Consider the following 18,711-nt stretch of genomic DNA (forward strand, 5'->3'; position numbering starts at 1 on the left):
TGATGTCTGAACCAGGAAGTCACAATTCTATTCCCAGTCAGGGTACATGCCTGTGTTGCAGGCTTGATCTCCAGTGCGGTGTATGCTGGAGGTAGCCGATCAATGATTCTCTCTCATCATTGATATTTCTATCACTCTCTCTCTCCCTTCCTGAAATCAATAAAAATATATTTTAAAAAAGAGAGGGGAAAAAAAAAAAAGAATGAAATCTATAGGACTTTAATCTGGGCTGCAAAATAGATATGGCAGTACTATTTTCTATCTGATTAACATTCTAGTTAGAAAGCCTAACATCTCAATAACTATAGATACTGCACTTGACATTCTCACCCTGGTGGTATTCCCCAGTTTTTTAAGATTTGCCTTGTACAGTGTATTTTAGTGTATTTCAGCAGAGGAAGGATAGATAAAGTGGTTACATAAATTTGGAAGTTGGAAAAATAATACTGTATTCCATCTTCTTAAAAAAATTTGCAGTATATACTAAAATATCTCAGGATTTGAGAAGTCCTTCAGGAAAGAAACCCATATTTTTTAAAACAAATTTGACCATTAAAACTTATTTTGGCCGAAACCGGTTTGGCTCAGTGGTAGAGCATTGGTCTGCGGACTGAAAGGTCCCAGGTTCGATTCTGAGCAGGGGCATGTACATTGGTTGCAGGCACATCCTCGGTGGGGAGTGTGCAGGAGGTAGCTGGTCGATGTTTCTCTCTCATCAACGTTTCTAGCTAGCTATCTCCTTTCCTCTCTGTAAAAAAATCAATAAAATATATTAAAAAAAAACACACCCAAAAAACTTATTTTGTATTAACATCAATTAAGACTCCAAAGAACTACAGACACATTTTGAGAAATGCTGACCCAGAGCCACTAATTATTAAATTACAAATAGGTAAATAATGCATTACTAAAAAAATTAGGATAATTATTTCAAAAAATTTCTGCATATAAATTCTTTCATTGTGTATAGCTTTTAAGAATCTTAATTTGTAAACTAGGTAAATAATCTGAGGTTTAAAAAAATCATCTTATAAAAGTATTGCCATAAAGTTTCTTGTGCTCTTTAAATATGATTGACTAGATTATAATTTACTTATATCTATAATAATAAAAGCATAATTCGTTAATTAGACCAGACGTACTTTCTGATGTCCTTCCTTTCGGACAAAGCTACAGTGGGCGGGGGCTGAGGCAGAGGCAGCAGAGACCCCCTGGCCGCAGCGGCAGTGGGTGGGGGCCGGGGCCAAGGCTCTTACATGGATTTTGTGCATCAGACCTCTAGTATCCTATACTAGAGGCCTGGTGCATGAAAATTCATGCACTGGAAAAGGAGTTCCTCAGCCCAGCCTGCCTCCTCTCACAGTCCTGGAGCCCTCAGGGGCAGGAGGCAACCAGTGATAAGGGGAAGGCGACGCCCCCATCACAACTCTGCTGCTGCCATTGCCAGCAGCGCAAGCCTCAGCCGGCCTTGGTTACCTGAGCCTTGGGCGGCCCTGGGCGGGCTGAGCAGCCACCATCTGAGGCTTGCCTGTGCCTTGGGCCAGCAGTGGGCGGATGCGGGGCTGAGGAGACTGGGGGACTCCAGAGTCAGGTGTGCGGAGTGGCTGGTCCACCCTGGTGGGGCTGAGGGAACTGGGCGCTGTCATCTTGTGGCTGTGGGTGCTGCCATCTTTGAGGGTGTGCCAGTCAATTAGCATATTTCCTTCTTATTGACTGTGGCTGCTGCCATCTTTGTGATGATCAATTAGCATATCCCTTCTTTATTAGATAGGACAATAAAAGAATAATATGCAAATAGACTGAATGGGAGAACAACAGAACAACCAATCAAAGCTTAATATGCTAATGATAGGCTAAGGCTGCTTAACCAGATGCTCTGACTGGTAGTTAGCTTGCTGCTGGGATCTGGCTGATTGGGACTGAGTGAGATGGGACAGACATGCCCTGTAGCCTTCCAGGATCCCTCTCCAGCCTGATGTGCACTGGTGGGATCCCTCAGCCTGGCCTGCACCCTCTTTCAATCCAGGACCTCTCAGGGGATGTCAGAGAGCTGGTTTCAGCCTAATCCCACAGGCCACTCTCCTTAGGTAGGCGCCAGATGCAGGGCTTATGGCTGGCTAGCACTGCAGTGGCAGCATAAGCTTCTCCCCTGGCCCCCCCCCCCCCCCCCCCCTTTTTTTTTTTTTTAAATCTTTATTGTTCAGATTATTACAGGTGTTCTCCCCCCCTCCCCCCAGCTCCCCTCCACCTGATTCCCAACCCCACCCTACGCCCTTACCCCACCACTGTCTTCATCCATAAGTGTAAGATTTTTGTTCAATCTCTTCCCGCACCCCTCAGACCCTTTTCCCCCTGTGAATTGTTAGTCCAATCCCTTTCTATGTCCCTGATTCTATTATATTCACCAGTCCATTTTGTTCTTCACATTTTTTTTATTCTCTTGATTTTTAGATTTGCTTGTTGGTAGGTATGTATTTGATGCCTTTTTGTTGTACATAATTTTTTATCTTTACCTTTTTCTTTTTCTTCCTCTTCTTAAAGAATATCCTTCAACATTTTATGTAATCCTGGTTAGGTGTTGATGAACTCTTTTAACTTTTTCTTGTCTGTGAAGCTCTTTATCTGACCTTCAATTCTAAATGATAGCTTTGCTGAGTAGAGTAATCTTGGTTGTAGGTTTTTGTTGTTCATCATTTTGAATATTTCTTGCCACTGCCTTCTGGCCTGTATAGTTTCTGTTTAGAAATCAGCTGACAGTCATGTGGGTACTCCCTTGTAGGTAACTAGTTGTTTTACTCTTGCTGCTTGTAAGATTTTCTCTTTGTCTTTTGCTCTTGGCATTTTAATTATGATGTGTCTTGGTGTGTTCCTCTTTGAATTCCTCCTGTTTGGGGTCCTGTGCACTTCCTGAACTTGTAAGTCTATTTCTTTTACCAGGAAGGGAAAGTTTTCTGTCATTATTTCTTCCATTAAGCCTTCAATATCCTGCTCTCTCTCTTCTTCTGGTACCCCAGCAATCCGGATATTGGTATGCTTTAAGCTGTCCCAGAGGCTCCTTACACTATCCTCACACTTGGATTCTTCTTTATTTTTGCCTCTCTGGTTGGGTGATTTTTGCTTTCTTATATTCCAGATCTTTGGTTTGATTCTTGGGGTGTGTTGATCTATAGTTGAATTTCTGAATATTCTTTATTTCAGACTTTGTATGCTTAATTTGTGGCTGGTCCTTTTCCATTTTTTTGGTATTCTCTTTAAGGTCCTTGAAGGTCTCACCCAGCTCCTTGGAGGTCTTATCAAGTTTCTCAAAGGTTTTTAGAAGATTCTTGAGTAATCTTATAAATGTGATTCTGAACTCTGTGTCGTCTAGTAGTTTACTCTCTTCCATCTCTCCCTTTCGTATCATGCTTCTGTGTTTCCTCATTTTGGCTGCCTCCCTGTATTGATGGAGTGGCTTTGTGTGGTCGGTGATCTATGGGGTCAGTAGCTCAGCTTCCCCAATCACCTGAGGTGGTCGCTTTTGCTATCTCCCTTTGTGGGCTTAGTGCAAAGTCTTAGTGTAATTAAGCCTTGATTGCTGTTGGTACACTGGGAGGAATTGACCTCCAGGCCAATTGTCTGTGAGGATCCGCTGTGTCTATAAAGGAAGAACTGCTGCGCTGGAGACACGCCTTGTTTCAGTGGGGCTTTGGTGCTTACTGAGTCCGTCTCCCGAATGTGTCACTTAAGGGTGTGAGGGATTGAAACTGAGCACTAGAACAGTGGTTTCTGGGTCTCAATGAGGTGCAGTTCAGCTACTATTTGAGACCAGTACTGTCACAGAAGCTACAGCGTGAACCACAGTCCTGTCCTCTTTGGATCTGTTTGCCCCAGGTTGCAATTTTGCTAAACTGCAACAGAGAGGGCCATTCATATGCAAAGTCCGCTGCTCGGAGCTTGGATGTGGAGTCTCAGGGCAGATTCTCAGGGCGTCACTAGGCTGGGGCGTGGCCAACAGAGATGGCTGCCGTCCACTGCCTCTCTGATGGCATCCCCGCATCTCCCCATGTCTCGCACCACAGTACAGCAACAATCTCAGCCTTGCAAGCAAGCCAGCCTCACTTTCTGACCCGATGGCAGACAGTCTAGCTTCTCCCCAGAAACTGGATTTCAGAGAGATCGGGTGCTTGTCTCTCTTTGGGTTCAAGAAAGCACCGCCCTCCGCCAGCCTGGATCCACTGCCAGCCCTTATTGCGTCCTCACCCCCCTACCTCAGTTTTTCAGTGCTTGTGCCCTGGATTCTCCTCTTTCTCTTTTAGTCTAGATGTAGGGCTTCCTCTCAGCCAGCTTTCGTTTGATTTTTGGGGAGATAGACGTATGTTTTATAGGTTTTTTTTGAACTCGTTGTGCCTGGCAGCCGTTTAGGAGTGTGTACCTACACTACCATCTTCGTTGTCTATCTCATGGGCTTCTCTTGATTGGGCACGAGCCTGTGGCAGACACAGTGTGGGGCTGGAATGAGCGGGAGTGGCAGCTAGGAGCTGCAGGCAGCGTTGGCCTGTGTGTTTTGGCTCAATCCCTGCAGGCCACCCAGAGGGATCCCACCCATGCACGAATTTGTGAACCAGCCCTCGTATATATCTCATGCTTTTTTTGGATTTTTTCATAACTGATTTTTGTTTTTGTTAATTGTTAACGGATACGTCAGATGTTCTGAAATCTGTCCTTAGGCAATTGCCATTCTGTTTCTCAGCTCCTTGGCTTTACTGAAAGGTGTAGATCCTAAAAAGACCAGTAATTCTTATTTTACCGTGTTTCCCCAAAAATAAGACTTCTCTGAAAACAAGACCTACTTACAAGTTTCCTTCTGAGTGAAATATAAGGCATCCCCCGAAAATAAGGCCCTCCCATAGGCTAAACATGAGAGATTTGGTCCATTGATTCTGAAAGAAATGGAGTCACAAGAAATTCACCAGGAAATTCAGGAATTGGATTGTTATGATGATGTTCCAGAAGATGATGACATGATTGTTATTGAATAAATGAGTAAATTCTTGATACTGTAGGATTCAGTTTGTCTGGTTTGTGTTGACAACTACTGTACTACCATACCGTATACAGGTAATAAATTTCCTTTATTTTCATTTAACAATAAATGTGTACCATATTCTTCTTCATGGAAAAATAAGACATCCCCTGAAAAGAAGACCTAGTGCATATTTGGGAGCAAAAATTAATATAAGACACTGTCTTATTTTCAGGAAAACAGGGTATCATACTTACCTTTTTTATTCTCTAGCAACAATATTATATGTAATTCTCTGACTTATTTGAAGAACGCCAGATTGTTCTGGGACTTCAAAGGACAGATAGGGATCTCTGAAATGAAGCAGAGGCTGATAAATGAAAACTTTTGTTTAGCAGAAGTTTGTTATCAGAACACCATAATTCTTCATATTGTGAAGGGTAACCTGCACTGGGAATTTAATAGCTAGTGTCAAAGGAAACATTGTAGCCTGGCCAGTGTGGCTCACTGGTTGAGCATCGACATATGAACCAAGAGATCATGATTCAGTTCCGGGTCAGGGCACATGCCTGTTTTGCAGGCTCCATCCCCAGTGTGGGGCAGGAGGCAGCCGATTAATGATTCTGTCTCATCATTAATGTTTCATTCTGTATCTTCCTCTTTGAAATCATTCTTCTATTAATAATAAAAGCATAATATGATAATTAGACTGGATGTCCTTCCAGACAACTTCCAGATGATGCCAGGGCTGTGAGGGTAGCCCGGGTGGGTACCTGCCAGCGGCTAGAGGGAAGAAGTCCAGGACCCAGGTGCCAGAGGGAAGCTGGTGCCTCAGCCAGGGGAAGGAAGGTCTATTCTTGCATGAATTTTGTGCATCGGGCCTCTAGTAAAATATATATTTAAAAAAAAAACATTCTAGAGGAACTCAACCTGAAATAGTAAGAGAAATGAATTGGCGGTAAAATGTGTGTGTGTGTGTGTGTGTGTGTGTGTGTATGTATTATTTTTTGCCACACCCAGGAGAAAAAATTGATCTTGTAAGGAGAACCAAGTTTGTTTTATGTTTTAGTAATTAGCTGAAATACAGGGTTGTATGTTCTCATACCTGTCACCATAGTAGTATATTGCACTAAAAGAGGCTTGCTTAGATGAATAAATTTGAGGAACTGAACTTGATTAGAAGTAAGGACTTGTTTTTCCATCCCAAGTGTTCAACAATCTGGTGAATACTTGCTCAGAAATGTAACACATTCCACCTTGCCTTTTTTTTTTCTTTTCCTTTTGGCTTCTGAAATCAGCTCAGAGGTTGGGAGGTACAACCGTAGAAGACTTAATTGAGGCCTGATTTCCCAAGGACCCAAAACATATTGTTCAGGCAGATTTAGAAGGAGGTGAATAGAGACTTACACTAAGGCTCCGCTAACATTAATTGTTTTTTTTGTTTGTTTGTTTTGTTTTTAAATTTTAGATCAATACAACTGCTGATGAGAAGGACCCCACAAATCCCTTTCGTTTTCCAAATATTGGTGTGGAGAAGTTTCTGGAATTGAATTCTGAGCAGAATCATGATGACTACTGTTTGGCCTATGTCTTCACTGACAGAGATTTTGATGATGGCGTTCTTGGTTTGGCTTGGGTTGGAGCACCTTCAGGTAGTTCTTGAAACAAAAAGCAATTTTCAGGGCAGAGTGAATTTTACACAGTATAAGAGAAAATGATGCCTGTACAAGATTCATTAGCATGATATATATAAATAGAAAAATTAATGAATTAGCTTTTTATTTTGAAATGAGTACCAATAGGGATATGTTCTGATATTTTGGTACAGTCAGTAGCTGAAATAAATAATTTTATGAGAAAAGGTGGTACTAATTTCCAAAATTAAAAGCAAAATAGTAAATGTTTTCACAAAAGTTAATGTTATTAATTATTTAAAAAATGTTTAAAAGAAACTTTTATAGTTAAAAGGGAAAACCATGCTTTGCTTCTGTTCTATAGAGATAGGAAGGAGAGTAACCCTGGTCAGGTGGAGCAGGTAGAAGGAAAAAAACTGCCTATATTATTATTTTTCTCTAGTTATTATTAAAAAAAAATTCTTCACTTGAGGATATGTTTGATTTTAGAGAGAGGAAGGGGGAGGGGAGAGAGAGAGAAACATTGATCAGTTGCCTCCTGTACATGCCCTGACCAGGGATTGGACCCACAACCTAGATATGTGCCCTGCCTGGGAATCAAACCTGAAACCTTTTTGGTGAATGAGAGAATGCTCCAACCAACTGAACCACACAGCTAGGTTTTTTTTTTTCTAGTCATTAGTATTATTATTATTATTTAAAAAAATATGTTTTTATTGATTTCAGAGTAGGAATCAAACTAGAGACCTTTCAGTGCATGAGTTGATGCTCAACCAACTGAGCCACATTGTGCTCTAATTGAATTTTTTAATAAGCTAGTAATAAATATCTTCTTAACAGTTTCCAAAGCTTCCTTTATTTATTTATCTTGTTGAAAATATTATAAATGTTCCCTGCTTTTCCCCTTTGGCCCCCTCTACCCCAAACTCACCCCGCCCAGGCCTTCACTACACTATTATCTGTGTCCATGGGCTATGCATATATGCATATAAGTTTCCTGGTTAATCTCTCCTCACCAGAGCTTCTTTAAAAAAAAAAAATATTTTCATTGTTGATATTATTAGAGAGAGACCTCATTTTCTCTCCCCTTTACTCCTCTCCACCTAGACCCCATCCTCCCCTACCTTTGGCGCTAACTACAGTATTGTCATTGTCTATGGGTTATGTATATCTGTTCTCTGGCAATTCTTTCATCTTCTTTCATCTTGTCCACCCCACCAACCTCCTTTCTGACATCTGTCAGAATACTGTGTATTCTGACATTGGTTCTGTTTTGTTTATTAGCTTATTTTGTTCATTAGATTTCACATATAAGTGAGATCATATGGTATTTGCTTTCTCTGAGTGGTTTATTTCACTTAGCATTATAATCTCCAAGTCCATCCATGCTGTTACACAAGGTAAGCATTTCTTCCTTTTTACAGCTCCATAGTATTCCATTATGTGAATATACAATAACTTTTTTATCCACTCACCTACCAATGAATATTTGAGCAGTTTCCAGATCTTGGTTATTGTAAACTAGAGGCGTAGTGCACGAATTCGTATACTAGTGGGGTCCTTCAGTCTGGCCTGCGGGATTGGGCTAAACCGGTTCTCTGACATCCCCCGAGGGGTCCCAGATTGCAAGAGGCCACAACCAGGCTGAGGGACCCCCACCAGTGCACCATCAGGGTCGGGGAGGGACTGTGGGAAGGCTCCAGGGCTTGTCTGGCCCATCTTGCTCAGTCTCGATCTGCTGGACGGCAGCAGCAAGCTAACCTAGTTGGACCATCTGCTCCCTGGTGATAAGTGCACATCATAGAGCCGCCTTAGCATACCATTAGCATATTATACTTTGATTGGTTGAACAGACGCCTGGACGCTTAGCATAATAGGCTTTTATTATATAGACTAACACTGCAGAGACCATAGGGGTGCATATATTCTTTCTGATTGGAGTTTCAGGATTCTTAGGATATATTCTCAGAAATCGGATTGTTGGATCAAAAGGCAGTTCCATTTTTAATTTTTTTTTGAGGAAATTCTGTACTGTTTTCCATAGTGGCTGCACCAGTCTGCATTGCTACCAACTGTGCACTAGGATTCCCTTTTCTCCACCTACATTTGTTGTTTGTTGATTTATTGATGGTAGGCATGTAGGTAGGTGTGAAATGATATGTTACTGTGGGTTTAATTTGCATCTCTCTTTGACTATTAGTGATGGCGAGCACCTTTTCAGGTGTCTTTGGCCCTCTGTGTGTCTTCTTTGGAGAAGATGAGAAAACTTAAGTTCAGAGACTGACTAACCCAGTATCATACAGAACCTAGAATCTGGACCTTTGGCTCCAGGATTAGTGCAGTTGGTAGTTACTTAAGTAGGTATTGTATATTGTAATATTCTAGCTTTGTCTTTCTAACACATTTCTAAGAAGTTGAAATGTTTCCTGCATCTTGGTAAACTGTTTTATATTTTTAGAATTCATTTTCTTCTTAAGAGAGAGTAGTATAAAATACGTACTACTCTATAATATTTAATCTTATTTTGGTTAACTGTTTTGACATGATGGAAAGAGTACTGAATTGGGAGCTATGAGACTGGGTACTTGTCCATTCTGTTTCTATAAATTCAGGTAAATCCTTTACTTCAATTGTTTATTAAGGCTAGAACCTTAATATGTTCTATCTTTGCCCTTTTCTTTGAGAAACTTTATGTTTCTGCCTATAGATCTTAGTAATGCTTGCTGTTATCTTTTTGGTTTTTTAAAATAGCATTTCATAGCTGATTTGCTCAATGTATGATCTGTTTCTGAGTCTTCTCTCATTTTAATTTGGCCTAATTAATTTTGATTCTGGTGTATTATTTAGCTTAACTTCACTTAATCCTATAGATATTTCACTATTCAAATATATGGTAGTGGAAAGGATTTTAATGTGATATTATTATGTTAATTTTCTCAGGACAGTTACTCAAATTATTAGCTATTTCCCTTCACTGACTGACTCATTTAAGCCAGGGAAAACAATGAAGATTGAAACATTTGAATAATAGGTTTTCTGTCTTCAAGTCTTTTTTACACTACTTTTTACTTGTTTGAATTTAATTTCATACTATAGTTGGGTGCTGCCTTGGGTTTTATTAATGAGGAAAATAGTACCTTCTGCCTCAACTCTGTAATAAGTAGAAACAGCTAACGAATTGGGCTGATTTGGAGGCTCTAGCTTTAAATTGTACTGTCCTCCTGGTCTGTGTGGCTCAGCCTTTGCACTGACGAGTCATAGGTTTGAATTTTGATCAAGGACACCCGAATTTCAGGTTCGATTCCCAGCCCTGGTTGGGACAAATGCTGGAGGCAGCCGATTGATGTGTTTCTCTCACATTGATGTTTTTTTCTCTCTTTCTCCTTCGTCTCCTCACATTATCTCTCCTCCTCTACCTACTCCTCTCCCTTTCACTCTATCTAAAAAATCAGTGGGAAAAATATCCTTGGGTGAAGATGAACAAAAACATAAAAATTATACTGGGCCTTAAAGAGAGCCCCGTAAAGGGAGCCTGGTCTCCAAAACAAAGTCAATCTGGAAAAATTACTCTGAACTTTATATAAGTACAGTTCTCTGTTAAGTAGGTAGCCTCTTATTTAATTTAGAGACTGAAACATTGGTTCCTTAAACAAAATAAATTGTTTATATTAAATAATTCCTTTGTTCTACATTACTTTACATTTTGAGGGGCCATTTTTTAGAGGGAAATAATTAAGTACATTCTGCTCATTTATTATCCATCTTAATTTTATCAGTAGGTCACTAAATAACACTAGCTTTGGAATTCCTCTCATAGTTAATCCTGAACCATTCAGTATTCCTCTGACCATTTGTGAAGAGCACTTTAAAAAATTATTTATTTTTAAAGTATTACATATAGTATTACATATGTCTTCTTTTTCTCCCATTGACCTCTCCCCAGCCCCCAGCATATGCCCTCACATCCCCCTAGTGTCTGTGTCCATTGGTTATGCTTATATGCATGCATACAAAACCTTTGGTTGATCTCTAACCCCTCCCGTCGCCCCCTTTTCTTTGAAGTTTGACAGTCTATTCGATGCTCCTATGTCTCTGCTCTATTTTTGTTCATCAGTTTATGTTCGTTAAATTTGAAGAACATTTTTTGAAACATTTCATTTGGTAGAAATAGTCTCTTCTGTGTTTCTTATTTTAGAAACTTTCATTTAATTTTACATATTAGGATTTGAGGACATACAGAGCTCATCATGGGTTCTCAAGATAACTAAAAGCCTATTGAATTCTTAACCTGTTGTTTAAAAGTCTAATTACAAGGCTAGGAGAATTACATCATTAGAATGTTGCAACAGATCATTTAATATTGGCATTTTATTCAGGTCTGGATTGTCCTTTGCAGGATGTTTAACATCTGTGGTCCCTACTCATACATGTGAGTACTGTCCCCCAGACATGAAAGACAAAGAAATGGCCTTGGATATTTCTTAATAACCTATCTGGCTGTGGTAATACTGTGTTTCAGAATTACAGCTCAGATCATTATTGTATGGTCAACATATTACTATTAAGTTTTAGGTACTTAGGCCTGCTCACATCAAAATTGTAGTTTTAGAGTCTGTCAAGATATTTAATTACCTTTGTAGTTTCTAATTTTACATTTCACTCTTCTCATTGTTATTCACAATTGTGTTTTTCAATGATGACATACATAGTAAAATCATAAATTTATAGTATAAAGCAATTGCTGAACTTCATTTATGGTCTATTTATAAGTATATATAATATCTTACCAATAATTGAATTTCTGGCATATCAAAACTCGTTACAGTATTAAAAATTAAACTTTAACTTATAAAATTAGATACAGCATTTTATTTCCTTCTGTATAATTGAGTTATTCTAACATATTCTATTAATCTGTAACACATATTAACTTTTCCTATAATTAATAGACCAAAAGCAACTGTTTAAAACATTAAATAAGATATGAATTACAAAGGCTATATTTCAGAAAAGTACTCATGTATATGTCTGAACTTCTCTTATACTAGATCTTAAAAATACAGAAAAGTATATTATCAGAGTTTTTAATATATGCTCTCTACTTTTTTTAACTGATAAATTTGCAGTGTGGAGTCTTCTATGCTTAATTCAAGTTTGACAGTACTACATTGGACCAATTTGCAAATGACAAATCTTCACTAAGGCAGGATATTAATTTACTATTTGTTCAAAACTATAACATGTATACTATTATTATTATATACAGAGTGCTGATTCCTATCTTTTCTACTTTCTAAAAATAGTGATATAGTCCTTAGAACTCATCTCCAAAAGTAGAGGTATCTTAAGAAAATACATTAATTATTCATTAGCTGTTTCCTTTTTTCAATTTTCTGTGTAGAAAAGGTAGTAAGTTTTGACTATCATAAAGATTCTCAATCCCTTGCTGGTTAAATCTGCGTGTGCCCCAGTCTATCAGTTTATTTTTCTGTTACATAAGCACATTATCATCTCAGCTTCCTAAATTGTATCATAATGGTAATTCAAATTTATGTTTTGCTGCCATATACTTTCTGATTTTAAAAGGAATAAGACAGCAGTTGTATCATGCCATTCTTAAAGATCTATTTTTTATTGCTTTTTATTATATGCTTTATTAGAGGTTATAAATATTAGGTTTGTAAAAAATATTTTTTTTTTATTTCAGAGAGAAAGGGAGAGAGAGAGATAGAAACATCAATGATGAGAGAGAATCATTGATTGGCTGCCTCCTGCACATTCCTTACTGAGGATCAAGCCCACAACTGGGCATGTGCTCTGACTGGGAATCAAACCTTGACCTCCTGGTTCATAGGTTGACGCTCGACCACTGAGCAGCTGGCCTAAATATTAGGTTTTTAAAAATGATTTAATGACTTGGTTCTAACTTTGCATACACAGCTAGCTAATTTGAAGTAATTTGATCAGTTTGATTGTATTTTAACAAAAATTCGAATAAAGAAACATTATAATGTGAATATAAAGAACTTTTCACTAAAAATCTTCGTTAGGAGAACTGTGGTTTTCTCAGTACACTGTAAGTAAAGACATGGATTGGCCAGCCAGTTTCTGAATTTCATGTTCTTTTTCTAATTTCTTATGTTAACTGCATTTAGATGTGAAAGTACTTTTATTTTGGAATTAAACTCTGAAGTTCAGGAACTATTAATGACCTGTAAAATAACTTAATAAGTAAAAACATGGGTTTCCTTTTAAAATTTGGAAGTATTCTTAAGATACATTGGAAAATCATAATTTAATTTTTTAAATTTATTTTGAAAAAAATTGTTAACATGCCAAAAGGTTTTAAGAGTACTACAGTGAATACCTGATAATTAACATTTTGCTACTTTTGCTCTCCCTCCCTCCCTTCCTTCATACACCTCCCTATCTTCCTTCCTCCCTTTGTTGTGTTTTTTTCCACCCATTTCGCATAATTCTTTTTTTTATAGCTTTATTGAAGTATAATTAACAAAATTGTAAGGCATTTGAAGTGTACATTGTGCTGATTTGCTATTTGTATACATTGTGAAACCTTATAACTGAAAGTTTATATCTTTTACCAACCTCTCCTACTTCTCCCACCCCCACACCACTATATCTTGGCAACCCTAGTTCTTAAAAAAAAAGGTTGTCACTCAGATCATGTACATATTTCTGTGCATCACTGCTTTTATTTGTAGAAGTGAGTTTTTTATTCAACTTTCGTGCACTTAAAATTTTCTTTGTAAAAGTTGTTTGTTTTGTTAAATTTTTGGGAGCAAAAATCTGGGGACCTTTTGGTTATGAAGAGGAATATTTATAAGGGCTTTGTACTTAATCCTGGGAGTTTCTTCATGAAAGCTTTTATTTGAAATGACTTCCTAATCTTGGACCAAAGAAACTTTTGAGTATTTGATATATGTGGATACCAGTTGTATTTTGGACTCAAAGTATAAAATGTCTTAATTTTACATGGCTCATATTAGAAAGTTATTTTAGGGTGAAATAAATATTAATTTAGCAATTTTTTGCTCTGAATTAGGAAGCTCTGGAGGAATATGTGAAAAAAGTAAGCTCTATTCAGATGGTAAGAAGAAGTCCTTAAACACTGGAATTATTACTGTTCAGAACTATGGGTCTCATGTACCCCCCAAAGTCTCTCACATTACTTTTGCTCATGAAGTTGGACATAACTTTGGATCTCCAGTAAGTATTACATAATTACTGCATTTTAAATAAAATAATAAAAGTTATTAACCTACCTTTTATATCACTGATTGTTTACAATGAAAGTATATATGTATTAATGCTTTTATGTCAGGACAATCATGTACTTGAGCATATAGAAGGAAAGGAAAATAGAGTATTTATGATTAAAGTAAGAAAAGTCAACCTAACAATGCCAGAATTCTATGAAGGTAAGGGACTTTGTCTTTTGCATTCACTTCTATGTATCCTGGCCCTAGACCAGTGCCTCGTACATGATTTATTCAAATATTAATTGAATGAGAATAATTTTTATTATTTAAAGTACATTTTGAATGTTAAGAAATTGTGGATTAGGTTTTTTGCTTGGTTTCTGTTAAAGTATTATTGGGGCTTACTAGATTTGTCTTTCTGTACTGTGGAATAAGATTGATATGCTTATCATCCAGAATGAGGTCAGCAAACTTTTTTTGTATACGGCTAGCTAGTGAGTAATCTAGGCTTTGGGGGTAACATTTTGGTTGTATATTTTTCTTTGTTGTTTTTACAGTCCTTTATACATGGGAGAACCATTTTTAGCTTAGGCTATACTAAAACTGGTTGTGGCTTGCATTCATATTCAGCTCCTGATTCAGATTCAACAATTATCAGTATTTTGCTATATTTCCTTTCTGTATTTCTTCCTTTTTCTTTGTGAGGTATTTGAAGCAAATTCATTCATTCTTAAATATTTTAGTATACATTCCTTAAAAAATAGACTTTTTCTTTTTACATAACCAGTGTGATTGATAGCTGACAAAATTAATAATTTTTTGGTATCATTTAATATCCAATTCATTATATTGATTTTTAAATGACCTAAAGATTAATACAGAAATGCAAAGTATTGAAATATATTCTTTGTGATTTTGTTAGGATTTTAATAAGTTTGGGAAATTCTCATTTGAAATCATGTAAATTTATTTTACTTGTACCTTAACACTTGTAAAAATGAAAAATTTTATGAGTTTAGGAAAATATACAGTAGTTTTGAATCCTCAAATGTGCTTTTCTAATTTTCTTCAGTTTGTAAAATGTAAGTGGCATCTCACTTAGTTGTAAGTCTTTTCTCTTCTAGGTCCCAATCTGAAATTGATAGATTATTATCAATACTCTTGGGAAAAGTATTTAAAATGTATTTAAATCTCCTTATCTTTTGACTGCTTTGGTGCTCTGTCTAAAAGGAGTAATCGAAATTTTTAGAGATGAGCAGAGAACTGTTGTTCATAGTTAATTTGTTTTTTCCAGGACAATAAAATGTCCTCTCTTCTCTCCATGCTCCTTTGATTCCAGCCCTCACTAAGGGAATTGTAGTACCTTTCTAACTACTCTTCTGTCCTTTAGTCTAGATCCTCTCAAAGAATATAAATTATTGAGGATCTTAATATACAGATTGCAGTTCAATGAGTCTTTGGTGGGATACAAATTTGCACATTTCTAAGAAACCCCTGATGCAGCTGTTACTGCTGGTCTGTGGACCACACTTGGAGTAGGGAATTGAATCTATTCTCTTTTCACTTCCTATCTAATCTATCTACTACCATTGCTGGAGAGGTGTTTTTAGCATATGAATGTTATATTACTTATTGCTTAATGCACATGTGTCAAACACAAGGCCCGCGGGCCAAATCCGTCCCACCAGGCCTTGCAATGTGGCCCGCACCGCGCTGTCATCACTGCACTCCGCTGCGTTTCCATCACAATGACAGTTTATGACTGTTCAGTAAACCATTCGGCCCGCAATTTAGGCTGGATTTTAGATTTTGGCCCCTTCTCTGATTGAGTTCGACACCCCTAGCTTAATGGATAAGTTGGTTGACATATTTTGTCTCTCTTGCCATCTTTTCCTGTCATACTGATTTGGGCATTTCAGGAGCCTGGGGATCTGATGATCTGTGACCACTGTGGGGTTCTTGGCTTGGAGCAGGAAAGAACTCAGTTTTTAGTCAACATAGACTTTAAAGTGAAAAAGGGTTTATAAGTGAAATAGTGAGACAGAGTGGCTACTCCACAGTAGAGCAGCCACTCCCTAGAGGGATTTACTCCTTTTATTAGAGCTCATTTAATTGAGGGGTAGGGCATTCAATAAGGGGAAAGGGTATTCAGGATTTTTCCGGGAAACGGGTGGAGATTCTTGGGAGAACAGTTGGCCATTTTGTATCCTTATATGGGCTTTGCATTCTCTGTTTGTGTGTGTGGTGGTTTAGTATGCTAATGTATTACAATGAGAGAATCATGAAGCTTAGGGTTACTGCAAGGTGAAATTAGTCTCTTTGTTAAATGACCTGGCCTTCTGTTGGTTCTAAGCCATAAATCCATTGGGGGTTGGTCTATCTTTATGATAGTCCTTATAGCCCTTATTGATTACATCCCTTTTGCCACCCACCTTTTCTCAACATCGGACTAGCTTTAATGGCTCTACCATTCTTAAACACACCCCATTCCTTTGTGCATATTTTTCATGTTACCATTCATATATACAGTAGATACTTAGTAAATATTTATTAAGCATTTTAATAGTTAGATCAGCTAGAACCATAAACTTCTGAGCCTATCTTCCTTCTTTTCTTTACCTGAAATCTGCCTTTATCTCTCCTTTTGTACATCTGTATATTATGCCAATGTTACTTTCTCTTTGAGTAGTTCTATCCTATTTAATAAAAGAGTAATAAGCAAGTTAACCATCACTCTGCTACACTCACAAGCCATGCCCACCAGCCAATCAGGAGCGAGTATGGAAATTAACCCTAACAAGACGGCTTTGGCCATGCACTGAGCAGGAGGCTTGGGTTTCCCTGGCAATGGAGGAAGCCAAGCTTTCCACACACCCTGGCGGGCCCAGGCCTCTACTCAAGGCTACAAAGTTTCAATTATAGAAGATAAATAAATCTCAGATACCAGGGCCTCAGCCTGGGTTGCTGGGGGGCGTGGCTGGCCAGCAAACCACCACAGGCCCCTTGCCAAGGCTGCCCTAGGCCCCAAGGGAACCCCTTCCCTGATCTGGGATACCCTTCAGGGTAAACCAGCTGACCCCCACCCGTGCACCAGGCTTCTATCCTATCTAATAAAAGAGTAATATGCAAATTGACTGTCACTCCAACACACAAGATACTGCCCCCATGTGATCAAAGATGGATGCCCCCATGTGAACACAAGATGGCCACAAGATTGCTAACAGGAAAAGGTAGTTGGGGCGATCAAGCCTGAAGGGGAGGGCAGTTAGGGGTGACCAGGCTGGCAGAGAAGGGAAGTTGGGGGCGACCTGGACTGTAGGGGAGGGCAGTTAGGAGGAAAAAGCTGGCAGGGGATCAGTTAGGCATCAGTCAGGCTGGCAGGCGAGTGATTAGGGGGTGATCAGGCTGGCAGGCAGAAGTGGTTAGGGGCAATCAGGAAGGTAGGCAGGCAAGCAGTTGGGAGCCAGGAGTCCTGGATTGTGAGAGGGCTGTCGGATTTCCCGATCCTACTGGGATCGGGCCTAAATGGACAGTCGGACATCCCTCGAGGGGTCCCAGATTGGAGAGGGTGCAGGCTGGGCAGAAGGACACCCCCTCCTCCCCATGCACGAATTTTGTGCATCAGGCCTCTAGTCTATACTAATAATAAGATAATGTGCAAATTGGTTGGGACGTTGTCACAGTAACAACCCATCAGCAGGCTGCATGCACTGTAGGTGAGGACTTGCAGAAATGGAGGCGGGGCTGCGGTAGAGAGACATCTCTGCATGGCTGCGCTGGGGGTCCACTGGTGTGTGGAGAGGCCTCAACCCGGGCTCAGCTGGGATCTGTAGGCATGCGGAGAGGTCCTGCTGCTGCAGGCCTAGCCAGGGGTCTGCAGGCTTCTACCGTGGCTTGGTCCGGGGATCCACAGGCCTCGCCCGGCTTTGGCCCACCCCTTTGGGGCAGCCCATCAAGGAGCCCTGGGTGGGTGGGGCCTACCTCTTTAGTATAGTGGAGTGACAGGGCACAGGCAAGGCTGGTGAACTTCCCTCCCTCGCCCCGAGTGCACAAATTTCATGTACTGGGCCACTAGTCCCTTATATTTATTATCCTGTCCCAAATATTTATTGTACACCTGTTAATACTTTATAAGCTTTGTTGTGGGACGTTGTAATCATAAATGACACATTCTGTCTCAATATGAAAATTCTAATATGTGTCCACTATTACCAGATTAATCTTTATCTAGGTATAGTTCTGATCATTCTGATCCTGTTACTTATGTTGATAGCTTACTTCTAGTACCTATTGATACAGTTTCCTTATCTTAGCATTTAGGGATTTCCATAATTTGGGTCCAAGTATATTTTCAATGTTTTCTCCCCTCTCTTGTCAAATTAAGTAATTTATAGGTCTTTAAAACTTTCCTTTTGCAAAGAAGCCAGTTTCTTCCCATGTCTGCCTATTGAAATCTTGATCCATGCTGCTATATAATGTAAATTAGTATGGCTTTTTTGACAGGCAGTTTGGCAGTATGTAGCAAGACTTTTAAAATGTTTGACCTTTTTACTGAGTAATTCTACCTCTGGGAATCCAACTGAAAGTAATAAATGCAGAATCTATCAAAGATTTGTGTACATTTCGACAATAGAATGAAAAGGTATTCATGGCTATTTTATTTATTATAGCAAATAATTTTAATGCTAAGTGCCTCCACTCTAGGAAAGTATCATGGAATGCTCTGCAATCTTTTAAAAATAAAGTGTTTAATTGCTTGCCTTATACTGTTAAACTGAAAGAAACCATTTATATAACTAAACACAGAGTATAGCCCAAATTTTGTATTAAAATATGACATTACTAGATACAAGTC

At 38.7% G+C, this 18,711-nt stretch overlaps 1 protein-coding gene across 4 annotated transcripts in view; it reads left to right on the forward strand.

Annotated features, from left to right (window-relative positions):
* ADAM10 (ADAM metallopeptidase domain 10) overlaps positions 1 to 18,711 on the forward strand; it is a 141,035-nt gene that overhangs the window by 92,809 nt on the left and 29,515 nt on the right. For all 4 annotated transcript variants that reach the window (XM_036440621.1, XM_036440631.2, XM_045582160.1 and 1 more), the window contains exons 8-9: positions 6,471 to 6,654; positions 13,700 to 13,863. In XM_036440621.1, coding sequence (XP_036296514.1) covers positions 6,471 to 6,654; positions 13,700 to 13,863 — 348 coding nt within the window. The remainder of the gene's footprint in view (positions 1 to 6,470; positions 6,655 to 13,699; positions 13,864 to 18,711) is intronic.

Source organism: Pipistrellus kuhlii, unplaced genomic scaffold (assembly GCF_014108245.1).
Source record: "Pipistrellus kuhlii isolate mPipKuh1 unplaced genomic scaffold, mPipKuh1.p scaffold_m20_p_1, whole genome shotgun sequence".
NCBI lineage: Eukaryota > Metazoa > Chordata > Mammalia > Chiroptera > Vespertilionidae > Pipistrellus > Pipistrellus kuhlii.